This window comes from Nomascus leucogenys, chromosome 18, assembly GCF_006542625.1.
Source record: "Nomascus leucogenys isolate Asia chromosome 18, Asia_NLE_v1, whole genome shotgun sequence".
Taxonomy (NCBI): Eukaryota; Metazoa; Chordata; class Mammalia; order Primates; family Hylobatidae; genus Nomascus; species Nomascus leucogenys.
The window spans coordinates 15,807,374-15,835,136 of NC_044398.1; the positions used below are offsets into that span (position 1 = coordinate 15,807,374).

The window sequence follows — 27,763 nt, forward strand, 5'->3', positions numbered from 1 at the left end:
TCACGCCTGTAAACCTAGCACTTTGGGAGGCCGAGGCGAGCGGATCACGAGATCAGCAGATAGAGACCATCCTGGCTAACACGGTGAAACCCCGTCTCTACTAAAAATACAAAAAAATTAGCCGGGTGTGGTGGTGGGCGCCTGTAGTCCCAGCTACTCAGGAGGCTGAGGCAGGAGAATGGCGTGAACCCGGGAGGCGGAGCTTGCAGTGAGCCAAGATCCTGCCACTGTACTCCAGCCTGGGTGACAGAGTGAGACTCCGTCTCAAAAAAAAAAAGAGAACATGAGATTCTAGATTCTCATCCTGGCTCTGCCCATAGCTATCTTTGTGAACCAGAATAAGTCATTAAAAATCCCTGACCTGGCCGGGGGCGGTGGCTCACGCCTGTAATCCCAGCACTTTGGGAGGCTGAGGCGGGGGGATCATGAGGTCAGGAGATCGAGACCATCCTGGCTAACACGGTGAAACCCTGTCTCTACTAAAAATACAAAAAAAAATTAGCTGGGCGCGGTGGCGAGCATCTGTAGTCCCAGCTACTTGGGAGGCTAAGGCAGAAGAATGGTGTGAACTCGGGAGGCGGAGGTTGCAGTTAGCCGAGATGGCACCATTGCACTCTGGTGCAGACTGGGCGACAGAGCGAGGCTCCGCCTCAAAAAAAAAAAAAAAAAAAATTCCTGACCTATTTCATTGTTTATAAAATGAATATGAGATAGATAGTTATAACATAAAGAGATTATTTCTAAGGTTCCTTCAAGTACCATTATAGCTGAATGCATTGCACAATCAAAAAGAAAATCCAATTCATTGTATATTAGTTTACCTGGATACCAAGGAAATGCCTTAGTCCACTTTATTACAATGCAATACAAAAGAAAAAAAGGAAGAACAGCATCCCCACATGCATTTTTTGAAGTATATTCTTTAAATTACTAAGGTCTGATTACTTCCATGTACCTCCTGCTTAAGATTAAAAACAAACAAAAAGCAACACTCAATAGGGTTGAATTTACTGAAGCATCTTCTTTCTTCTCTTTCCTTTTTCTTTCTTTTATTCTTCCTCTTCTTGCTCCTCCTCCTTTCCCCTTCATTTCTTTCGCTTCTCTCCCTTCCACTTCATACTTCTTCCCCTCTTTCTTTCTCTATAAATATTTCAGTTAATTTTCCAATTTTTTAAAAATTTTCCCTGTTTTCTTTCTGTCTACAAATGATTGCAGTAGGTTCAGAAGGCTCATTAACTATTTTCCTTAATGCTTTAACAAAGCAAACACATCAACCTACTGTCATTCTGTAAGTACTTGATTGCCTACATTCTGTAGGCCCTCGTGGCTCTTTTGGTCAATAGCTGAATTATTGCTGTTCCCTATCTTTCCTAATTGAATGAACACTGCCCCTTGATTTCTGTTGAAGCTGAGTTGCAGTTGCTTGGCGAATTTACAATCTTGCTGATCTTTCCCCTTTGACTGATTAGTTTTATTTATTATCCAATTTTTTAAATTGTGGCTTTGGCACACCTGCCTCAGGGTAAGAGAACGTGATTAAACACATTAAAAGAAATCCACAGAACAGAGTGGTTACATAATTAATCAGTCTTGAGCAGTACCAAAAAAAATGCTGACCCAAAAGCATGACATTTGGGGAAAGGGTAATTTTAAGAGTTTAAAAACATTCTAATGAATTGATTTTTGTTCCTGAATTTCCTTTTTCATATATACAGGCTAGAATATAACAACAGTTATTTCTTTATAGCAAGTCTCCTTTTACAAAATACAACAGTTTCCCACTAGGCATGGTGTATAGGAATGCTAGGTGAACAGTTGATGAAGAATCTGTTCCCTGATGGGAATGCCTTGAGGTAACTCAGATACATTTTAATCTTCTTAGAGTCATATTTTTTATTCTATTTCTAATTTAGGACCTTCATACATCAAGATGACTATGGGAACTGAACTGCAACAGTATGTATTTTCCATAGAAATTTTTATATACTCCCCTCTTTATTTTTCTAGTGTTTTTTCTTTTATTATACTTTAAGTTCTAGGGTACATGTGCACAATGTGCAGGTTTGTTACATATGTATACATGTGCCAAGTTGGTTTGCTGCACACATTAACTCATCATTTACATTAGTTATATCTCCTAATGCTATCCCTCCCCCCTCCACCCACCACATGACAGGCCCCAGTGTGTGATGTTCCCCACCCTGTGTCCAAGTATTCTCATTGTTCAATTCTCACCTATGAGTAAGAACATGTGGTGTTTGGTTTTCTGTTCTTGCGATAGTTTGCTCAGAATGATGGTTTCGAGCTTCATCCATGTCCCTACAAAGGACATGAACTCATCCTTTTTTATGGCTGCATAGTATTCCATGGTGTATATGTGCCACATTTTCTTAATCATTGATGGACATTTGGGTTGGTTCCAAGTCTTTGCTGTTGTGAATAGTGTCGCAATAAACATACATGTGCATGTGTCTTTATAGCAGCATGATTTATACTCCTTTGGGTATATACCCAGTAATGGGATGGCTGGGTCAAATGGTATTTCTAGTTCTAGATCCTTGAGGAATCACCACACTGTCTTCCACAATGGTTGAACTAGTTTACAGTCCCACCAACAGTGTAAAAGTGTTCCTATTTCTCCACATCCTCCCCAGCACCTGTTGTTTCCTGACTTTTTAATGATTGCCATTCTAACTGGTGTGAGATGGTATCTCATTGTGGTTTTGATTTGCATTTCTCTGATGACCAGTGATGATGAGTATTTTTTCATGTGTCCGTTGGCTGTATAAATGTCTTCTTTTGAGAAATGTCCGTTCGTATCCTTTGCCCACTTTTTGATGGGGCTGTTTGATTTTTTCTTGTAAATTTGTTTAAGTTCTTTGTAGATTCTGGATATTAGACCTTTGTCAGATGGGTGGATTGCAAAAATTTTCTCCCATTTTGTAGGTTGCCTGTTCACTCTGATGGTAGTTTCTTTTGCTGTGCAGAAGCTCTTTAGTTTAATTAGATCCCATTTGTCTATTTTGGCTTTTGTTGCCACTGCTTTTGGTGTTTTGGTCATGAAGGCCTTGCCTGTGCCTATGTCCTGAATGGTATTTCCTAGGTTTTCTTCTAGAGTTTTTATGGTTTTAGGTCTGACATTTAAGTCTTTAATCCATCTTGAATTAATTTTTGCATAAGGTGTAAGGAAGGGATCCAGTTTCAGCTTTCTACATATGGCTAGCCAGTCTTCCCAGCACCATTTATTAAATAGGGGATCCTTTCCCCATTTGTTGTTTTTGTCAGGTTTCTCAAAGATCAGATGGTGGTAGATGTGTGGTTTTATTTCTGAGGGCTCTGTTCTGTTCCATTGGTCTATATCTCTGTTTTGTTACCAGTACCATGCTGTTTTGGTACCAGTACCATGCTGTTTTGGTTACTGTAGCCTTCCAGCATAGTTTGAAGTCAGGTAGCATGATGCCTCCAGCTTTGTTCTTTTGGCTTAGGATTGTCTTGGCAATGCGGTCTCTTTTTTGATTCCATATAAGCTTTAAAGTATTTTTTTTCCAATTCTGTGAAGGAAGTCATTGGTAGCTTGATGCAGATGGCATTGAATCTATAAATTATCTTGGGCAGTATGGCCATTTTCACAATATTGATTCTTCCTATCCATGAGCATGGAATGTTCTTCCATTTGTTTGTGTCCTCTTTTATTTCATTGAGCAGTTGTTTGTAGTTCTCCTTGAAGAGGTCCAGATTTCTAGGTATTTTATTCTCTTTGAAGCAACTGTGAATGGAAGTTCACTCATGATTTGGCTCTCTGTTTGTCTGTTATTGGTGCATAGGAATGCTTGTGATTTTTGCACATTGATTTTGTATCCTGGGACTTTGCTGAAGTTGCTTATCAGCTTAAGGAGATTTTGGGTTGAGACGATGGGGTTTTCTAAATATACAATTATGTCATCTGCAAACAGGGACAATTTGACTTCCTCTTTTCCAGACTGAATACCGTTTCTTTCTTTCCCCTGCCTGATTGCCCTGGCTAGAACTTCCAACACTATGATGAATAGGAGTGGTTAAAGAAGGCATCCCTGTCTCGTGCCAATTTTCAAAGGGAATGCTTCCAGTTGTTGCCCATTCAGTATGATATTGGCTGTAGGTTTGTCATAAATAGCTCTTATTATTTTGAGATAAGTCCCATCAATACCTAGTTTACTGAGAGTTTTTAGCATGAAGCGCTGTTGAATTTTGTCAAAGGCCTTTTCTGTGTCTATTGAGATAATCATGTAGTTTTTGTCATTGGTTCTGTTTATGTGATGGATTACGTTTAATGATTTGCATATGTGGAACCAGCCTTGCATCCCAGGGATGAAGCCCACTTGATCATGGTGGATAAGCTTTTTGATGTGCTGCTGCATTCGGTTTGCCAGTATTTTATTGAGGATTTTTGCATCAGTGTTCATCAGGGATATTGGTCTAATATTCTCTTTTTTTCTTGTGTCTCTGCCAGGCTTTGGTATCAGGATGATGCTGGCCTCATAAAATGAGTCAGGGAGGATTCCCTCTTTTTCTATTAATTGGAATAGTTTCAGAAGGAATGGAACTGGCTCCTCTTTGTACCTCTGGTAGAATTTGGCTGTGAATCCTTCTGGTCCTGGACTTTTTTTGGTTGGTAAGCTATTAATTATTGCCTCAATTTCAGAGACTGTTATTGGTCTATTCAGAGATTCAGCTTCTTCCTGGTTTAGTCTTGGGAGGGTGTATGTGTCCAGCAATTTATTCATTTCTTCTAGATTTTCTAGTTTATTTGTGTACAGGTGTTTATAGTATTCTCTGATGGTAGTTTGTATTTCTGTGCGATCGGTGGTGATATCCCCTTTATCATTTTTCATTGCATCTATTTGATTCTTCTCTCTTTTCTTCTTTATTAGTCTTGCTAGTGGTCTATCAATTTTGTTGATCTTTTCACAAAACCAGCTCCTGGATTCATTGAATTTTTGAAGGGTTTTTTGTGTCTCTATCTCCTTCAGTTCTGCTCTGATCTTAGTTATTTCTTGCCTTCTGTTAGCTTTTGAATGTGTTTGCTCTTGCTTTTCTAGTTCTTTTAATTGTGATGTTAGGGTGTCAATTTTAGATCTTTCCTGCTTTCTCTTGTGGGCATTTAGTGCTATAAATTTCCCTCTACACACTGCTTTAAATGTGTCCCAGAGATTCTGGCATGTTCTGTCTTTGTTCTCATTGGTTTCAAAGAACATCTTTATTTCTGCCTTCATTTCATTATATACTCAGTAGTCATCCAGGAGCAGGTTGCTCAGTTTCCATGTAGTTGAGTGGTTTTGAGTGAGTTTCTTAATCCTGAGTTCTAGTTTGATTGCACTGTGGTCTGAGAGACAGTTTGTTATAATTTCTTTCTTTTACATTTGCTGAGTAGTGCTTTACTTCCAACTATGTGGTCAATTTTGGAAAAAGTGCGATGTGGTGCTGAGAAGGATGTATATTCTATTGATTTGGGGTGGAGAGTTCTGTAGATGTCTATTAGGTCTGCTTGGTGCAGAGCTGAGTTCAAGTCCTGGATATCCTTGTTAACTTTCTTTCTTGTTGATGTGTCTAATGTTGACAATGGGGTGTTAAAGTCTCCCATTATTATTGTGTGGGAGTCTAAGTCTCTTTGTAGGCCTCTAGGGACTTGCTTTATGAATCTGGGTGCTTCTGTATTGGGTGCATATAGATTTAGGATAGTTAGCTCTTCTTGTTGAATTGATCCCTTTGCCATTATGTAATGGACTTCTTTGTCTCTTTTGATCTTTGTTTGGTTTAAAGTCTGTTTTATCAGAGACCAGGATTGCAACCCCTGCCTTTTTTTTGTTTTCCATTTGCTTGGTAGATCTTCCTTCATCCCTTTATTTTGAGCGTATGTGTGTCTCTAAACATGAGATGTATTCAGTGTGTTCCTGAATACAGCACACTGATGAGTCTTGACTCTTTATCCAGTTTGCCAGTCTGTGTCTTTTAATTGGAGCATTTAGCCCATTTGTGTTTAAGGTTAATATTGTTATGTGTGAATTTGATCCTGTCATTATATTAGCTGATTATTTTGCTTGTTAGTTGATGCAGTTTCTAGCCTCGATGGTCTTTACAATTTGGCATGTTTCTGCAGTGGCTGGTACCAGTTGTTCCTTTCTATGTTTAGTGTTTCCTTCGGGAGCTCTTGTAGGGCAGGCCTTATGGTGACAAAATCTCTCAGCATTTGCTTGTCTGTAAAGGACTTTATATCTCCTTCACTTATGAAGCTTAGTTTGGCTGGATGTGCAATTCTGGGTTGAAAATTCTTTTCTTCAAGAATGTTGAATATTGGCCCTCTCTTCTGGCTTGTAGAGTTTCTGCTGAGAGATCCACTGTTAGTCTGATGGGCTTCCCTCTGTGGGTAATCTGACCTTTCTCTCTGGTTGCCCTTAACATTTTTTCCTTCATTTCAACTTTGGTGAATCTGACAATTATGTGTCTCGGAGCCGTTCTTCTCAAGGAGTATCTTTTTGGTGTTCTCTGTATTTCCTGAATTTGATTGTTGGCCTGCCTTGCTAGGTTGGGAAAGTTCACCTGGATAATACCCTGAAGAGTGTTTTCCAACTTGGTTCTATTCTCCCCATCACTTTCAGGTACACCAATCAGATGTAGACTTGGTCTTCTCACATAGTCTCATATTTCTTGGAGGCTTTGTTCATTTCTTTTTACTCTTTTTTTCTCTAAACTTCTCTTCTCGATTTATTTCATTCATTTGATCTTCAATCACTGATACTCTTTCTTCCACTTGATCAAATCGGCTACTGAAACTTGTGCATGTGCCACGTAGTTCTCGTGCCATGGTTTTCAGCTCCATCAGGTCATTTAAGGTCTTCTCTATGCTGTTTATTCTAGTTAGCCATTCATCTAATCTTTTTTCTAGGTTTTTAGCTTCTTTGCAATGGGTTCAACCATCCTCCTTTAGCTCGGAGAAGTTTGTTATTACCAGTTGTCTGAAGCCTTCTTCTCTCAACTTGTCAAAGTCATTCTCCATCCAGCCTTGTTCCATTGCTGGTGAGGAGCTGCGTTCCTTTGTAGGAGAAGAGGTGCTCTGATTTTTAGAATTTTCAGCTTTTCTGCTCTGGTTTTCCCCCTTCTTTGTGTTTTATCTACCTTGGTCTTTGATGATGGTGACATACAGATGGGGTTTTGGTGTGGATGTCCTTTCTGTTTGTTAGTTTTCTTTCTAACAGTCAGGACCCTAAGCTGCAGGTCTGTTGGAGTTTGCCGGACATCCACTCCAGACCATTTGCCTGGGTATCACCAGAGGAGGCTGCAGAACAGCAAATATTGCAGAACAGCAAATGCTGCTACCTGATCCTTCCTCTGGAAGCTTTGTCTCAGAGGGGCACCCGGCCCTATGAGGTGTCAGTCAGCCCCTACTGGGAGGTGTCTCCCAGTTAGGCTACTCAGGGTTCAGGGACCCACTTGAGGAGGCAGTCTGTCCACTCTCAGATCTCAAACTCCATGCTGGGAGAACCACTGCTCTCTTCAAAGCTGTCAGACAAGGACATTTAAGTCTGCAGAAGTTTCTGCTGCCTTTGTTCAGCTATGCCCTGCCCCCAGAGGTGAAGTCTACAGAGGCAGGCAGGCCTCCTTGAGCTACAGTGGGGTCCACCCAGTTTGAGCTTCCTGGCTGCTTTGTTTACCTACTCAAGCCTCAGCAATGGCAGACGCCCCTCCCCCAACCTCGCTGCTGCCTTGCAGTTCGATCTCAGACTGCTGTGCCAGCAGTGAGTGAGGCTCAGTGGGTGTGGGACCCTCCGAGCCAGGCGTGGGATATAATCTCCTGGTGTGCCATTTGCTAAGACCATTGGAAAAGCATAGTATTAGGATGGGAGTGTCCCAATTTTCCAGGTACCGTCTGTCACGATTTCCCTTGGTTAGGAAAGGGAATTCCCTGACCCCTTGTGCTTCCCAGGTGAGGTGATGCCCCTCCCTGCTTTGGCTAACACTCCCCAGGCTGCATCTACTGTCCGACAAGCCCCAGTGAGATGAACCCGGTACCTCAGTTGAAAATGCAGAAATCACCCATCTTCTGCATTGCTCATGCTGGGAGCTGTGGACTGGAGCTGTTTCTATTCAGCCATCTCAGAACCTCCTCCCTTTTTTAGCATTTTGAGACAAGGTCTGACTCTATCACCCAGGGTAGAACGCAGTGGCATGATCTCAGCTCACTGCAACCTCCACCTCCTGGGTTGAGGTCATCCTCTCACCTCAGCTTCCCGAGTAGCTGGGACTACAGGCATACACCACCACACCTGGCTAATTTTTGTAGAAATGGGATTTGCCATGTTGCGCATGGTTGGTCTTGAACTCATAAGCTCAAGCAATCCACCTGCCTCAGCCTCCCAAAGTGCTGGGATTACAGCCCTGAGCCATCGTACCTGGCAACTCCCCTCTTTATTTGAGAAAGGATAGCAGATGGAAGGCCAAACTGGCTTCATTTCCATGTGAACTGAAGCTGTATCAGGTTCCAAGATCCAGACAATGTCCTGGAACTTGGCTCTGGTAAAAAATATCTAGCATATGCTATCTCTGTTCATGATCTCAAAAACTTGCTGTGAACTTAGGTTATTTCTCTTCTAAGCAACATTGAGAAAAGTGATTAAGATGTGGACATCCTTATTTTGTTCTATTGCTAAAATGAAACTAGAATAGAGTGCTCAAATCTTAATTTTAACAGAAAACTACTCTTTCTATTTTACCAAACATGAGATTTATCAGCAAGAAATTCTTCAACTTTTCATTTATTTCTATAAATGTGATTATATCTTTTTTTAAGTTAGACTAAATCAATTTTTTATTTATTTTTAAGATTCAGGGGGTACATGTGCAGTTTTGTTACAAGGGTATATAGCATGATGCTGAGGTTTGGGCTTCTATTAATTTCATCTCTCAAATAGTGAACATAGTACCCATTAGGAATTTTTTCAACTCTTACCCCTCTCCCTCCTACCTTTTAGAGACTCCAGTATCTACTGTTCCCATCTTTATGTCCCTGTGTAATCAATGTTCAGCTCCCACTTGTAAGTGAGAACATGTGGTATTTGATTTTCTGTTTTAGCATTAATTTGCTTAGGATAACGCCTCCAGCTGCATTCATGTGGATGTGAAGGACATAATTAAATTCTTTTACATGACTGCGTAGTATGCCATGGTGTATATGTACCACATTTTCTGTATTTAATAAATGTGATTATATCTTAATTCAACTTCATCCTGGCTGAGAAGAAGAGCTCTTTTTTCTTTTTTTCCAAACCTAATCTTTCTACTTATTCTAATATCACATTCTCTCATTTGCTTGATTTTATTCCATCATTTGTAGTCTTAATTTTTCACAGGTTCATTCTCTTCTGGTCGCTCTTTGTTCTTTACCTAAACATTTCTCAATTACTGCCACTTTAAGCAGTATATAAATAAAAATGTTAACAAATAAAAATGCTTTCAGTGACTCTGTCTGCTCTGACCCTCAAGTATCTCTCTCTTTCTTTCTCTCTCTTTTATTCCTTTCAACTTCAAACTTTTGGAAAATTGAGTCTGTGCCACCATATTTTCTCTGTCATTGCATACTCAGTACTCAACTGATCGTGATATAATTTTTGCCTTCACCATAGTACTGATACTGCTTTTAAAAAAGATATAAAAACACCTTCTAAATGCAAAACCCAATGTGTACTTTTAAGTCTAAGCCAACCTGCATAATTTGCAGGTTGCATCCTTTATAGTCATTGGTCACTGCACATAAATCATGTAAAAATATTCAAGGACTTTATAGTCTAGAGGGGAATATGTGCAAAAAGATGATTATGATATGTGTACTGCTGTGATTTTGGTAATCATAGAGGGAATATGATAGAAACTGTTAGCTGCCACCCAATATCCATTCTCTTTTTCATAGAAACAGAACTCTGATTACACTGAGGAAAGCAATGTGCAGGATTAAAACACAAACAAACATACAAAATTTGTATTTTGTAGCATACGTTGCAGTTAAATATAACAGTATGAGTAAGCTCTAGCCAATAGTTTGTAAAAAAAAAAAAAATAGTATTTGAAAGGGACCTTCTGGAAGGTTCCTTTAAAAGTGTAAGGAATGTTTGCTTCAGTTTCTCTTTATTCCTACTGCCTGGAATATACAAGTCATTGTTAGAGCTGCATAAGCCATATTTTTGACCTTGATAATAACGAGAGCCAGAAGCCAAGACAAGTGAAGTTGAAAGACAAAAGTGCTTGATTCCCTGGTGAGTTTGTGAAGCTGTCATAACAGTTCTAGACTGCCCATTCGCAGACTCACTTTATGGAGACGGTAAACTCCCAATTTGTTTTAACGGCCACAGTCAAGTCTCAGAATCTATAAAGGTACATTGGAATCACTTTGTGAAAAAAGTTGTTTCTGGATCACTGTCTCAGCTATTTTTTAAAAAATGGCATCCAACATGTTTTTACTGGACGGTCCCATATACTTCTCTTTCATACCTCTTTCCTAAGATCCAGAACCAAAGACCCAACTTCTCCTAAACCTTTCTCCTTGGATGCCCCTTAGTCACTTAAATTCAACAAGCAAAACCTGAATGAGTTTCTGTACTAACCGTAACATGGTCTTCCTTCTATATATACTGTTTAGTTAACACTGCCATTGTTGACTAAGTAAACTATTTAATCTCAAAACCTTTAGGAAATTCTTCATTCTTTCTTCTTTTTCACCCTTAACACCCAATGGATAATTGCTTCTAAACATATTTTCCTCAGAATTGTTCCTTGTATAGATACACTCCTTTCCATTCTCATCAATATTGCCTTAAGTAAGTTCTCACTGTTTCTCTCTTAGACTAATTTGTTTTATTATACTTTAAGTTCTGGGTTACATGTGCGGAACGTGCAGTTTTGTTACGTAGGTATACACGTGCCCTGGTGGTTTGCTGCACCCATCAACCCATCACCTACATTAGGTATTCCTCCTAATGTTATCCCTCCCCTAGCCCCCCACCCCCTGACAGGCCCCAGTGAGTGATGTTCCCCTCCCTGTGTCCATGTGTTCTCATTGTTCAACTCCTACTCATGAGTGAGAACATGTGGTGTTCGGTTTTCTGTCCCTTTGTTAGTTTGCTGAGAATGATGGTTTCCAGCTTCATCCATGTCCCAGCAAAGGACGTGAACTCATCCTTTTACATGGCTGCACAGTATTCCATGGTGTATATGTGCCACATTTTTAGTCTATCATTGATGGACATTTGGGTTGGTTCCAAGTCTTTGCTATTGTGAATAGTGCTGCAATAAACATCTTAGACTAATTTTTAAAAGTCATTCCTAAATAGGTCTCAATCCTCTAGTCCCTTATCTTTCTAATCCATCACTGCCGTGTCTAAAAAATGTTAACTTTGAAATACATAGATTTATTATTGCCATCTCAAACTAAGAAATTGTTAATTACTCTCAATTGCCTACAGGGTAAAATTAAATTATAAATGATCCTTTCAACACATTCCCAGTTTCCTTTACAAGCTCTTGCTCTACTTGCCCACCTACCCTTATTCCACAATACACACACCAAGAGTACCAAGTAAAGTTGTTTTCAGTCAAATCAGACTGCCTGCCATGTCCCTAACATTCCATGTCTTCCCTATCTCTCTTTTATTTCAGTTGCCCCCTCTATCTCAAATCCTTTCCCTCTCCTCCTCCTATAAGTACACATTTGTTTTCTACCTATTAATCAAGGCCCAAAGCAGGTTTGAGTCACTTATGAAGCTTTCTCTTGCCTGCTCTGCACATCAAATACATTATTTCCTCACATGCTATACATGTACATTTGTACATGACAATATTGTATGGTTTATTACAGTGTTCTGGAATCTTTTTTGTATATTCAGGTACATTTTATGTTTCTTAAATTTTTATGCATTTCAATATCTTAAGGAAATTACCATATAATCATCTTTACATCCCTCAGATGTACTACTATGCCTTGCACAGAGAGGGGCTCAATTCATAGTAATGGATTTGAATGAACTACATATATTTTTTCTCTATACCGGTAAAACATGTAACTTCAAGATGAGTGCTTGCAATATAGATGTAAGAATGATTGGGGAATAATTTTAATTAAATGGTATATTATGAGAATATCTTTCAGGTTATTTTATTTTATTAATTCATCTTCTTTATCCTAAACCTCACACCTCAGACCCAGAACAGAACACACTGCCCATTCACTTTAGAAATGCATTCCATTCATACCTACTTATTTTTAACCCACTATATTTGGTAAAGCAATGTTTCATGAACCTAATCTTGGGATGCCAGCTATATTTAGTAAACTTTGAATAGTCTGTAGTTTTGAATACCAAATTTCTGTAATTTTTAGTGTCTCTCTGCTTTGGAATCATGCTTGCCATTTTTCAAGAGATCTTACAGAAAAATGATAGATTAGATCTTCTGAATTTAAAGAATAGGAACAAGACAAGAACTCAGGGTCACTGAGAGATTAAAGTAAGTGTGCTTTGGCACACGTAAATGAAGTGTATTTAGAAAGCTTTCTAGGATCTACCTGCAAACAGATGGCAGTAAGATATGCAAAAGGGGGCAACGCTCTTCTTTTTCAGATTTGTTTTTTTTCTAATGGGGAATAGTGAGTGAGATGATGACAAATAGTTTTGGATTTGCAATGCTATTCCTCATTTTATATAATGACTCAGCTTTTAGATTGTAAATCATGGATTCTAAATAGCTTCTGCCTAATTTATCTGTAATATATGTAAAGTTCATGAATTTGAATCATCATACCAAACAGGAATGAATTTCTATATATAGAAAGGAAATTGTGTTTTGGAAAGATAATTAACGCCAATAAATTTTAACAGCTATGCAGAGGCTGAACTTCTACCAAAAATTTTTTAAAAGCTTAGCTCCATACAACATGAAACTGTATATTTGAAAAATAAAATTTATATGAAATTTAGACCTTATAAAGCATGATTAGTGTGTGAAAATGACAAAAGTAAATGGAAGAGTTTATCCTCCAAATAAATATACTTTTTTACGTATTTAAGGCAGTATAATGTTAAATGAGAAAATGAAGACTGGATGTTTAATAAGCCAAAAGGAATATACAGTAGTTAAAAATATGTATACATATTAATACATATGCATCTATACGCACATACATGCTGTGTGTATCTATATAAATGCATATATACATACATGTATGCATATGTGTCTATACACACGCATGTTCCTGTTTGCATGGCTTATGACTAAGTAAAATGCATTTTTCTTTTTTTTTTTTTTATTATACTTTAGGTTTTAGGGTACATGTGCACAATGTGCAGGTTTGTTACATATGTATCCATGTGCCACGTTGATTTCCTGCACCCATTAACTCGTCATTTAGCATTAGGTATATCTCCTAATGCTGTCCCTCCCCCCTCCCCCAACCCCACAACAGTCCCCGGAGTGTGATGTTCCCCTTCCTGTGTCCATGAGTTCTCATTGTTCAATACCCACCTATGAGTGAGAACATGCGGTGTTTGGTTTTTTGTCCTTGCGATAGTTTACTGAGAATGATGTTTTCCAGTTTCATCCATGTCCCTACAAAGGATATGAACTCATCCTTTTTTATGGCTGCATAGTATTCCATGGTGTATATGTGCCACATTTTCTTAATCTAGTCTATCGTTGTTGGACATTTGGGTTGGTTCCAACTCTTTGCTATTGTGAATAGTGCCACAATAAACATACGTGTGCATGTGTCTTTATAGCAGCATGATTTATAGTCCTTTGGGTATATACCCAGTAATGGGATGGCTGGGTCAAATGGTATTTCTAGTTCTAGATCCCTGAGGAATCGCCACACTGACTTCCACAATGGTTGAACTAGTTTACAGTCCCACCAACAGTGTAAAAGTGTTCCTATTTCTCCACATCCTCTCCAGCACCTGTTGTTTCCTGATTTTTTAATGATGGCCATTCTAACTGGTGTGAGATAGTATCTCACTGTGGTTTTGATTTGCATTTCTCTGATGGCCAGTGATGATGAGCATTTCTTCATGTGTTTTTTGGCTGCATAAATGTCTTCTTTTGAGAAGTGTCTGTTCATGTCCTTTGCCCACTTGTTGATGGGGTTGTTTGTTTTTTTTTTGTAAATATGTTTGAGTTCATTGTAGATTCTGGATATTAGCCCTTTGTCAGATGAGTAGGTTGCAAAAATTTTCTCCCATTCTGTAGGTTGCCTGTTCACTCTGATGGTAGTTTCTTTTGCTGTGCAGAAGCTCTTTAGTTTAATTAGATCCCATTTGTCAATTTTGGCTTTTGTTGCCATTGCTTTTGGTGTTTTAGACATGAAGTCCTTGCCCACGCCTATGTCCTGAATGGTATTGCCTAGGTTTTCTTGTAGCATTTTAATGGTTTTAGGTCTAACATTTAAGTCTTTAATCCATCTTGAATTAATTTTTGTATAAGGTGTAAGGAAGGGATCCAGTTTCAGCTTTCTACATATGGCTAGCCAGTTTTCCCAGCACCATTTATTAAATAGGGAATCCTTTCCCCATTTCTTGTTTTTGTCAGGTTTGTCAAAGATCAGATAGTTGTAGATATGCGGCATCATTTCTGAGGGCTCTGTTCTGTTCCATTGATCTATGTCTCTGTTGTGGTACCAGTACCATGCTGTTTTGGTTACTGTAGCCTTGTAGTATAGTTTAAAGTCAGGTAGGGTGATGCCTCCAGCTTTGTTCTTTTGGCTTAGGATTGACTTGGCGATGCGGGCTCTTTTTTGGTTCCATATGACCTTTAAAGTAGTTTTTTCCAATTCTGTGAAGAAAGTCATTGGTAGCTTGATGGGGATGGCATTGAATCTATAAATTACCTTGGGCAGTATGGCCATTTTCACGATATTGATTCTTCCACCCATGAGCATGGAATGTTCTTCCATTTGTTTGTATCCTCTTTTATTTCATTGAGCAGTGGTTTGTAGTTCTCCTTGAAGAGGTCCTTCAAATCCCTTGTAAGTTGGATTCCTAGGTATTTTATTCTCTTTGAAGCAATTGTGAATGGGAGTTCACTCATGATTTGGCTCTCTGTTTGTCTGTTATTGGTGTAGAGGAATGCTTGTGATTTTTGTACATTGATTTTGTATCCTGAGACTTTGCTGAAGTTGCTAATCAGCTTAAGGAGATTTTGGGCTGAGACAATGGGGTTTTCTAGATATACAATCATGTCATCTGCAAACAGGGAAAATTTGACTTCCTCTTTTCCTAATTGAATACCCTTTATTTCCTTCTCCTGCCTGATTGCTCTGGCCAGAACTTCCAGCACTAGGTTGAATAGGAGCGGTGGGAGAGGGCATCCCTGTCTTGTGCGAGTTTTCAGAGGGAATGCTTCCAGTTTTTGCCCATTCAGTATGATATTGGCTGTGGGTTTGTCGTAGATAGCTCTTATTATTTTGAGATACGTCCCAACAATACCTAATTTATTGAGAGTTTTTAGCATGAAGCGTTGTTGAATTTTTTCAAAGGCCTTTTCTGCATCTATTGAGATAATCATGTGGTTTTTGTCTTTGGTTCTGTTTATATGCTGGATTACATTTATTGATTTGCATATGTTGAACCAGCCTTGCATCCCAGGGATGAAGCCCACTTGATCATGGTGGATAATCTTTTTGATATGCTGCTGGATTCGGTTTGCCAGTATTTTATTGAGGATTTTTGCATCAATGTTCATCAAGGATATTGGTCTGAAATTCTCTTTTTTGGTTATGTCTCTGCCAGGCTTTGGTATCAGGATGATGCTGGCTTCATAAAATGTGTTAGGGAGGATTCCCTCTTTTTCTATCAATTGGAATAGTTTCAGAAGGAATGGTACCAGTTCCTCCTTGTACCTCTGGTAGAATTCGGCTGTGAATCCATCAGGTCCTGGACTCTTTTTGGTTGGTAAGCTATTGATTATTGCCACAATTTCAGAGACTGTTATTGGTCTATTCAGAGATTCAACTTCTTCCTGGTTTAGTCTTGGGAGGGTGTATTTGTCGAGGAATGTATCCATTTCTTCTAGATTTTCTAGTTTATTTGCATAGAGGTGTTTGTAGTATTCTCTGATGGTAGATTGTATTTCTGTGGGATCAGTGGTGATATCCCCTGTTTCATTTTTTATTGCGTCTATTTGATTCTTCTCTCTTTTCTTCTTTATTAGTCTTGCTAGCGGTCTATCAATTTTGTTGGTCTTTTCAAAAAACCAGTTCCTGGATTCATTAATTTTTTGAAGGGTTTTTTGTGTCTCTATTTCCTTCAGTTCTGCTCTGATTTTAGTTATTTCTAGCCTTCTGCTAGCTTTTGAATGTGTTTGCTCTTGCTTTTCTAGTTCTTTTAATTGTGATGTTAGGGTGTCAATTTTGGATCTTTCCTGCTTTCTCTTGTGGGCATTTAGTGCTATAAATTTCCCTCTACACACTGCTTTGAACGTGTCCCAGAGATTCTGGTATGTTGTGTCTTTGTTCTCCTTGGTTTCAAAGAACATCTTTATTTCTGCCTTCATTTCATTATGTACCCAATAGTCATTCAGGAGCAGGTTGTTCAGTTTCCATGTAGTTGAGTGGTTTTGAGTGAGTTTCTTAATCCTGAGTTCTAGTTTGATTGCACTGTGGTCTGAGAGACAGTTTGTTATAATTTCTGTTCTTTTACATTTGCTGAGGAGAGCTTTACTTCTAACTATGTGGTCAATTTTGGAATAGGTGTGGTGTGGTGCTGAAAAAAATATATATTCTGTTGATTTGGGGTGGAGAGTTCTGTAGATGTCTATTAGGTCCACTTTGTGTAGAGCTGAGTTCAATTCCTGGATATCCTTGTTAACTTTCTGTCTCGTTGATCTGTCTAGTATTGACAGTGGGGTGTTAAAATCTCCCATTATTATTGTGTAGGAGTTTAAGTCCCTTTGTAGGTCACTCAGGACTTGCTTTATGAATCTGGGTGCTCCTGTGTTGGGTGCATATATATTTAGGATAGTTAGCTCTTCTTGTTGAATTGATCCCTTTACCATTATGTAATGGCCTTCTTTGTCTCTTTTGATCTTTGTTGGTTTAAAGTCTATTTTATCAGAGACTAGGATTGCAACCCCTGCCTTTTTTTGTTTTCCATTTGCTTGATAGATATGCCTCCATCCCTTTATTTTGAGTCTATGTGTGTCTCTGCACATGAGATGGGTTTCCTGAATACAGCACACTGATGGGTCCTGACTCCTTATCCAGTTTGCCAGTCTGTGTCTTTTAATTGGAGCATTTAGCCCATTTACGTTTAATGTTAATATTGTTATGTGTGAATCTGATCCTGTCATTATGATGTTAGTTGGTTATTTTGCTCGTTAGTTGATGCAGTTTCTTCCTAGCCTTGATGGTCTTTACAATTTGGCATGTTTTTGCAGTGGCTGGTGCCAGTTGTTCCTTTCCATGTTTAGTGCTTCCTTCAGGAGCTCTTTTAGGGCAGGCCTGGTGGTGACAAAATCACTCAGCGTTTGCTTGTCTGTAAATTATTTTATTTCTCCTTCACTTATGAAGCTTAGTTTGGCTGGATATGAAATTCTGGGTTGAAAATTCTTTTCTTTAAGAATGTTGAATATCGGCCCCCACTCTCTTCTGGCTTGTAGAGTTTCTGCTGAGAGATCAGCTGTTAGTCTGATGGGCTTCCCTTTGTGGGTAACCCGACCTTTCTCTCTGGCTGCCCTTAACATTTTTTCCTTCATTTCAACTTTGGTGAATGTGACAATTATGTGTCTTAGAGTTGCTCTTCTCGAGGAGTATCTTTGTGGCGTTCTCTGTATTTCCTGAATCTGAATGTTGGCCTGCCTTGCTAGATTGGGGAAGTTCTCCTGGATAATATCTTGCAGAGTGTTTTCCAACTTGGTTCCATTCTCCCCGTCATTTTCAGGTACACCCGTCAGACGTAGGTTTGGTCTTTTCACATAGTCCCAAATTTCTTGGAGGCTTTGTTCATTTCTTTTTATTCTTTTTTCTCTAGACTTCCCTTCTCGCTTCATTTCATTCATTTCATCTTCCATCACTGATACCCTTTCTTCCAGTTGATCGCATCTGCTACTGAGGCTTCTGCAATCTTCGCGTAGTTCTCAAAACTTGGCTTTCAGCTCCATCAGCTCCTTTAAGCCCTTCTCTCCATTGGTTATTCTAGTTATCCATTCTTCTAATTTTTTTTCAAAGTTTTTAACTTCTTTGCTATTGTTTTGAATTTCCTCCCGTAGCTCAGAGTAGTTTGATCATCTGAAGCCTTCTTCTCTCAACTCGTCAAAGTCATCCTCTATCCAGCTTTGTTCTGTTGCTGGTGAGGAACTGCGTTCCTTTGGAGGAGGAGAGGTGCTCTGCTTTTTAGAGTTTCCAGCTTTTCTGCTCTGTTTTTTCCCCATCTTTGTGGTTTTATCTACTTTTGGTCTTTGATGATGGTGATGCACAGATGGGTTTTTGGTGTGGATGTCCTTTCTGTTTGTTAGTTTTCCTTCTACCAGACAGGACCCTCAGCTGCAGGTCTGTTGGAGTTTACTAGAGGTCCACTCCAGACCCTGTTTGGCTGGGTGTCAGCAGCGGTGGCTGCAGAACAGCGGATTTTCATGAGACCACAAATTCAGCTGTCTGATAGTTCCTCTGGAAGTTTTGTCTCAGAGGAGTACCTGGCCGAGTGAGGTGTCAGTCTATCCCTACTGGGGGGGTGCCTCCCAGTTAGGCTGCTCAGGGGTGAGGGACCCACTTTAGGAGGCAGTCTGTCTGTTCTCAGATCTCCAGCTGCGTGCTGGGAGAACCACTACTCTCTTCAAAGCTGTCAGTCAGACAGGGACATTTAAGTCTGAGGAGGTTCCTGCTGACTTTTTGTTTGTCTGTGCCCTGCCCCCAGAGGTGGAGCCTACAGAGGCAGGCAGGCCTCCTTGAGCTGTGGTGGGCTCCACCCAGTTGGAGCTTCCTGGCTGCTTTGTTTACCTAAGCAAGCCTGGGCAATGGCAGGCGCCCCTCCCCCAGCCTCGCTGCTGCCTTGCAGCTTGACCTCAGACTGCTGTGCTAGCAATCAGCGAGACTCCGTGAGCATAGGACCCTCCGAGCCAGGTGCAGGACACAGTCTCCTAGTGTGCCATTTTCCAGGCCCGTTGGAAAAGCGCAGTATTGGGGTGGGACTGACCCGATATTCCAGGTGCCACCTGTTACCCCTTTCTTTGACTAGGAAAGGGAACTCCCTGACCCCTTGTGCTTCCCGAGTGAGGCAATGCCTCACCCTCCTTCAGCTCGCGCACAGTGCGCTTCACCGACCATCCTGTACCCACTCTTTGGCACTCCCTAGTGAGATGAAACCGGTACCTCAAGCAGAAATGCAGAAATCACCTGTCTTCTGTCTCGCTCAGGCTGGGAGCTGGAGACAGGAGCTGTTCCTATTCGGCCATCTTGGCTCCCTCCGTAAAATGCATTTTTCTTTGAAAAGTGACAGGGCAGTAGTAATGCACTCACTGTGTTTATGTGGGATTTTTGATAAAATTTGAATATCAAAGACACTATTTTTTTCCCCCTCTAACAACCACTGGAATAAAAAGCTAGAATGCAATACCATCTTATAATTTCCAAATTATTCACTTTTGACTTGTGTTTTTCAGTTTCATCACAAATTCAGTGTTGTCTCCCTGAACAGAGGGATCATAGACCATTGAAGGTAAACTCAGCTCTGACATTTACTAGTATGACACTGGGAAAGCTATATAAGGAAACAGAACAAATAAATAAGTGATCCATCTGGCATGTTATTGTGAAGATTAACATAAAATATAGGCAAGAGATAGATAGTCCCTATTTGTTTCCTCCCCTCTACTTTTTTTTTTTTTTGAGATGGAGTCTTGCATTGTCGCCCAGGCTGGAGTGCAGTGGCACGATCTTGGCTAACTGAAACTTCCACCTCTTGGGTTCAAGTAATTCTCGTGCCCCAGACTACTGAGTAGTTGGGATTACAGGCATACGCCACCACACCCAGCTAATTTTTGTATTTTTAGTAGAGACAGGGTTTCACCACGTTGGCCAGGTTGGTCTCGAACTCCTGATCTCAAGTGTTCCGGACACCTCAGCCTCCCAAAGTGCTGGGATTATAGGCATGAAACGCCACGACTGGCCCCTGCCCACTACTTTTGATGGTGATCCTTTGTTTGTGTTTTTGTAATTACATCCTCTTTCAGAACATTAACTCATCGAGGGAATGTCCAATGCCAGGATACAGAGGCCCTATATGTTACACACATATAAATATACTAGTGTAATTAAAAAAATATTTTCTCAGAAATATAAATTCCCAGAATATTTATGTTTCATTTAAACTTAAATTTATAATCTTAGTCCATGTCCTTCTCAAAGTCACTGATAACTGAATGCAATATAGATATCAAATATTATTTTATTACCATTTCTTCTCCAGAGAAATGATCTACTGCTATTAAAAGATGAGTAGAAAAGTTATACATTAGTTCTACCATGGTAATTTATAGCAGCTTAAAACTCAGGGCCACCAAAGAAGTTATGGAAATTCCTCTAAATCTATTAAGTTCTATCATACTCCATTTCTGAAAATATATATGGAAATGAAAAATCTCAAGACATGAACATCTATGTTAAAAAAAGAAATAGGGGGAAAATAAACATCAATTAATAGCAGTGAAGCAATCATTTTATTAATTTGCAATTCCACATGCATTTATTTTAGAAAAATTATAGGATTCATTTCAGAGTTCCATCTGTACACATTCTGAAGTCATGTTCTAAATTAACATGCATTTCTCATCCAAATGGCTTATAAAACCTGATTTACGCTTTAATTTCTGAAGTAAATAAAAACAACATTTTTAGCCTTTCTTTAAGAAATCTGCTAGTTTAAAATTTCTTGCTAGTTTAAATACATGTACTTTTAATAAAAACTCCAATTTAGTTTTTCTAAACCAATTTTACCTAAAAGATTTGGTCATGTATACAAGGGTGTAGCTACTGTGTTTCAAGCATCTTCCACCTGTGATCATGTAAGTGCTAGGCAGTACTCACAGCTGACATGATGAGCTCTCCTCCCAGGTTCTGGATCTCAGCTTTAACTTGACTGCAGATTTTCAGTTGGTGGGAGTAGAACTTAATCTGTTCCAGGTAGGCCAACAAGTCCTGTTTGCAAGATGGATCTGGGCACTAAATATGCATCAAAGATAAAAATGGATATAGCAGAATAAATAATAGATCAAAGTGAGTAAATACAGTATTCACATGGTAGGTACCTTATAAAGTAGCAATTTTATTTTCATACAGGACCAAGTAGATTCTGATATGCTTCTACCATTTACAATAGTTCATTCATTTTGCAATCTTAGTTACTTCAGCTTAGCAAACAGAAACGTTAAAATAATTATTATGTTTTTTTGAGATGGAGTCTCACTCTGTTGCCCAGGCTGGAGTGCAGTGGCAAGATCTTGGCTCACTGCAACCTCCGCCTCCCGGGTTCAAGTGATTCTCCTGCCTCAGCCTCCCGAGTAGCTGGGACTACAGGCAGGTGCCACCACACCTGGCTAATTTTTTGTATTTTTAGTAGAGACAGGGTTTCACCATGTTAGCCAAGATGGTCTTGATCTCCTGACCTCATGATCTGCCCACCTTGGCCTCCCACAGTGCTGGGATTACAGATTTGAGCCACCACGCCTGGCCAAGAAACGTTAAAATAATTTTTAGACATAAAAAGCTACATAAAATAGCTGCCTTTAATTTATGATAAAGGTTAGAAGCCTTCAGATTATATTTTTGGTAAATCTAAAGAAATATTTAAAATGTAATTATTTCTTTCACCTCGAATTACTATTAGAAGGCCCCTAGAATTACTATTAGAATGCTCCTTGAGACTCATGGTCTCTGAACTGTCTGTCCTGTGCTACTCAAATGGGCATAAACAACATGCAGCAACATAATATGTTCTATTACTTTCAGCATTCAATGTTCTTAGCTGTTACAGACAAAGGAAATCATTTCTACCTTAGATAACAGCTGTGAATCTAACTGAAGCCAAGAAACAGACAGGGCACATGTTTTAGAATATTAAATTTCCTTATGAAAACCAGCCTCCTACATCATTTTGTCTTTTGGAAGGAACTTCCTGGAGGACAGCTTTGAGCTTTATCATAACATGGTAAATAGCTGTGGTTAAGATTTAATCTTTATGTTCTTTCTCCTATGCAATTATAATAGATTTATAAAAATTCCTTCTAACTTAATTCCACTTTTAGTAAATTTTTATAAGAACAAGGAAATGTGGACAGTGATTTATACGCAAAGATCTTCATTGTAGCATTACGTATAATAGCAAAATTTGGAAATAACCTAAATGTCCCAAAATAATGGAAAGACTAACTAAGAATGCATATCAATATAATGTAGCATTACTCAGTATCAAGAAAATGGCGTTTCAAAGGATGTGGAAAAATGTTTTTGGAAGTTAAAAAAATCAATATGTAAACATTGCAATCAAATTATATTAAAAATTGTGTGTATTTAAAACATGCTGAATGCCAGATGCAGTGGCTCATGCCTATAATCCCAGCAGCTTGGGAAGCTGAAACAGGAAAATCCTTTGAGCCTAGGAATTTGAGACCAGCCTGGGGAACATAGGGAGACACCATCTCTACAAAAAATAAAAATAAATTAGCCAGGTGTGGTCCCAGCTATTCAGGAGGCTGAGGTGGGAGGATTGCCTGAGCCTGAGAAGTTAATGCTGCAGTGAGCCATGATTGAGACACTGCACTCCAGCCTGGGCAACAGAGTGAGACCTTGTGTCAAAAAATAAATAAACAAAAATAAAAAATAAAATAATAAAACCTGCTGGGACAGCCTGAGCTGTCTATCCTTCCTAGGCATAGATCATGGTGCATCAGGACTCTCTTTGCTCCATACCCAGGCAGATCTCCAGGCATTCAGAGCACCAGCTTTCCTAAATCAGCAGGCTGAGCTTCCCTAGTCTTTCTGTGCATAGATCATGGTGCAGCAGGCCCTCTCCACTCCACGCTTAGGCAGATTTCCAGGTATTCAAAGTAGATGTTTGCCCAGATTGACAGCCTGAGCCACCCCACACTTTCTCTGCAGGGATCCAGGTATGTAGAGGAAACTCTCTGCTTCATGCCTAGGCAGATCTCCCAGCATCTGGAGTACCCAGTCCTCTGGATTAGGAGTTTAGGCCACCCCAAATCTGTGTGTAGAGAACTTGAGAACAAGAAGGCTTCCCAGCTCCATGTCTAGGCACACCTCTTGGTACCCACTCACTGGATTATCCTTCAGCACTGGTGCTCATGCCTGCCCTTAGGGAATCTGTAGGCAAACCTGCCAGTCTGGACCTGCCATTCTTGCTCCCAACTCCTCTGGGTCTGAGGAGGGAGCTCAGAGCACTTTGCACTATAAGAATAAGCCCATTGCCTGAGGCAAGAGAGAGCTTCTGCTAGTAAACAAGGATGAAGTATATACCCAGCAGTATTGGCCATACACACCATCTATAGGCTTGTAGGTGGAACTGAACCACCCAATATAAAACCCGCTGACAGAAAAGTGTAGGAGTACACAAGTTAAGCTAAAAGACCTTACCCAGTATTAGCTAAAGTCACACCCCCTAGGGAAAAATAGATGGGAAAGAGAAAGAAAAAATCAATAGTATTATAGTGAAAGAAAAGAAAAATTATATCTGCACAAATATAATTACAAAAATTTTAAGTATCAATGTCTCAAGATGAGAAAGAACCAGTGTAAGAATTCTAGCACCATGAAAATTCAAAATGTAGTGATACCATCAACATACCATGCTAGCTCTACAGCTATGGTCCCCAGCGAAGTGGGAACTTGGAAATGACAGATAAAGAATTTGAAGCATGGATCACAAGGAAGCTCAATAAGATCCAAGACGAGGTTGAAAATTAACACAAAGAAACTTTTTAAAGCAATCCAGAAAATGAAGGAAGAGATAAACATCTTTAAAATATCAATCAGAGATTCTAGAATTAAAAAACTAACTTAATTTCAAAACACAACTGGAAGCTTCACCAATAAACTGGATTAAGTAGAAGAAAGAATTTCAGATCTTGAAGACCAGTCTTTTGAATTGACCCAGTCAGAAAAAAATAAAGAAAAAGTAATTTTTTAAAAATGAACAAAGTCTTTGAGAAATATGGGATTATGTAAAGTGGCCAAACCTAAAAATTAGTGACATTCCTGAGACTGAGAAAAAGATAACAACCTAGAAAAAATACTTGAAGTGATAAATCAAGAAAATGTTCTAAATTTTGCTAGAGAGGTAGACATCTAGATATAAGAAATCCAGAGAACACTTGTGAGATACTATACAAAAAGGAACGGACAAGGCATATAATCACCAGACTATCCAAGGTCAACGCTAAAGCAAAAAATCACAAAGCCAGCTAGAGAAAAAGGTCAGAACACACACAAAGGAAATCCCTAAAGGTTAAAAGCAGACTTCTCTACATAAATCTTATTTATAAGCCAAGACAGATTGGAGGCCTATTTTCAGAATTCTTGAAGATAAGAAATTCCAACAAAAATTTCATATCCCACCAGGCTAAGCTTTATCACTGAAAGAGAAACAAAAATATTTTCCAGACAAACAAGCATTAAAAAAATTAATTACTATCAGGCCAGTCCTATCAGAGACCCTTAACAGAATTCTAAATATGGGGAAAAAATAGAGCTGATACCTGCTACCACAAAAACACAAGTACAGAGCCCACAGATCTATAGAGCAACCAAACCATAGAAAATACAAAGCAACCAGCTAACAAATTCATGATAGGATCAAAATCTTGTATATTAATATTATCCTTGAATATGAATAGCATAAACACCCCACTTAAAAGGCATAGAGTGGCAAGTTGGATAAAATAACAACATCCATTCATCTGCTGTCTTCAAGATACCCATCTCACACATAATGGCATCAATAAGCTCAAAGTAAAGGGTTGAAGAAATATCTATCTTGCAAATTAACCTACAACAAAAAGGAGGAGTGGCTATTATATTAGATAAAATATATGTACTTTAAAATATATTTAAAATATAATATATATAACATAGATAATTTTAAAATATATTAAAATATAATATATAATATATTAGATAAAACAGACTTTAAATCAACAACAATAAAGAAGGACAAAGAAGGGTATTACATAATGATAAAGGGTTGAATTCAACAAAAAGACTTAACTACCCTAAATATGTATGTACCCAACACTGAAGCATCTGAATTCATAAAAAAAGTACTTCTAGATCTACAATAAGGCTTAGACAGCCACACAATAATGTTGAGGAACTTCAACACCTCACTAAAAGTGTTAGACAACGTGAAATGTTAGTCAATTAAACCTCTTATTTTTTTTTAAAATAAATTAGCTAGTCTCAGTATCTTCATAGTAATGTGAAAATGGACTAATAAATTTACTTTTTGGTAAACAATGAAATTAAGGCAGTAATCAAAAAATTCTTTGAAATAAATAAAAATAAGAGACACAACATTTAAAAATCTCTAGGATGTAGCAAAAGGGCTGTTAAGAGGAAAGTTTATAGCAGTAAACTCCTACCTCAAAAAGTTAGAAAGATCTCAAATTAATGATTTAACATCACTAGAAAAACAAGAGCTAGAAAACAGAAGCTAGAAAAACAGAGCTAGAAAACAAGAGCTAGAAAAACAAGAACAAACTAACCCAAAAGCTAGCAGAAGATAAGAAAAAATTAAAATTAGATGGAACCAAATGAATTTGAGACCTAAAAATTCATAGGAAAAATCAATGAAGACCAAAGTTGTTTTTTTTTTTTTTTTGAAAGAATAAACAGGATCGGTAGACTGCTAGCTAGATTAACAAAGAAAAAAAGAGAGAGGATCCAAATAAGCACAATCAGAAGTTATAAAAGTGACACTGCAACCAATACCACAGAAATACAAAAGAGCCTCAGAAACTATTGGGAACACATCTGTGCATACAAACTAGAAAATCTAGAGGAAAACATAAATTTGTGAAACACACAATCCTCCAAGAATGAATTAGAAAGAAACTGAAACCCTGAACAGTCCAAAATCGAGTTCCTAAATTGAATCAATAATAAAACACCCACCACCACCACCAACAACAATAAGAGCCCCAGCCAAAGAGCTGATACCAATCCTACTGAAACTATTCCAAAAAATGGAGGAGAGACTCCTCCTTAACTCATTCAACAAAACCAGCAGCATCCTGATAGGAAAACCTAGTAAAGATACAATGAAAAAAATCTCTCATACCAATATCTCTGATAAACATAGATGCAAAAATCCTCAACAAAATATTAGCAAACTGAATTTAGTGGCACATCAAAAAGTTAATTCACTATGATCAAGTAGACTTAATTCTTGGAATGTAAGGTTGGTTTAATACACACAAATCAATAAATATGACTCACTACATAAACAGAATTAATAACAAAAATCATATGATTATTTCAACAGATGTGGGAAAAGCTTTTGATAAAATACAACATCCCTTCATGATAAAAACCTTCAAGAAACTATGCATCAAAGGAACATATCTCAAAATAATAAGAGCCATCTAAGAGAAACCACAGCCAACATTATACTTGAATGGGCAAAAGCTGAAACCAATCTCCTTGAAAACTGTTACAAGGATGCCCACTCTCACTTCTCTTATTCAACATAGTACTGAAAGTCCTAGCCACAGCAATCAGGCAAAATAAATAAATAAAAGGTATCCAACTAGACAAATAAAAAGTCAACCTATATCTCTTTGCTGTTGATATGATTTGATACCCAGAAAACACAAAATACTTTACTAAAAGGCTCCTGGAACTGAGACATGACTTCAGTAATGTTTTAGGATACAAAATCTTTGTATAAAAATCAATAGCATTTCTATACACCAATAACATTCAAGCTGAGAACCAAATCAAGAACTCAACTCCATTTACAATAGCTGCAAATAAATAAATAAATAAAACACCTAGGAATGCATTTAACCAAGGAAGTGAAAGATCTCTGCAAGGAGAACTATAAAATACTGCTGAAAGAAATCATAGATGACACAAACAATGGAAAAAAATTTTTAATTTCATCAACTGGAAGAATCAATATCATTAAAATGGCCATACTGCCCAAAGCAATCTACAGAGTCAATGCTATTCCTATCAAGCAACCAACGTCATTTTTCACAGAACTAGAAAATAACTATTCTAAAATTCGTATGAAACCAAGAAATATCCTAAATAGACAAGCAATCCTAAGGAAAAAGAAAAAAAAATAAAAGAAGCCAGAGGCATCATATTACTTGACTTCAAACTACACTATAAGGCTACAGTAACACACACAGCATGGTATTGGCACAAAAACAGATACATAGGCTAATGGGACAGAATAGAGAACACAGAAATAAAGCTGCACAACTAAAACCATCTGATCTTTGACAAAGTTCACAAAAATAAGCAGTGACTCCCTATTCAGTATATGGTGCTGTGACAGCTGGCTAGCCAAAGGCAGAAGAATGAAACTGGACCCCTATCTTTCATCATCTAGAAAAATTAATTCAAGATGAATTAAAGATTTAAATATAAGACTTCCACAATAAGAATCCTTGGAGAAAAACCTAGGCAACATCATTCTGGACATCAGCCTTAGGAAAGACATTATAACTAAATTCCCAAAAG

General features: G+C 38.4%; 1 protein-coding gene across 1 annotated transcript in view; it reads right to left on the reverse strand.

The window, feature by feature from the left end:
* Window positions 1-27,763, reverse strand: part of CTNNA3 (catenin alpha 3) — a 1,790,392-nt gene that overhangs the window by 43,332 nt on the left and 1,719,297 nt on the right. Inside the window, exon 17 of the mRNA XM_003258218.3 lies at window positions 21,089-21,223. Within this exon, the coding sequence (XP_003258266.2) occupies window positions 21,089-21,223 (135 nt within the window). The remainder of the gene's footprint in view (window positions 1-21,088; window positions 21,224-27,763) is intronic.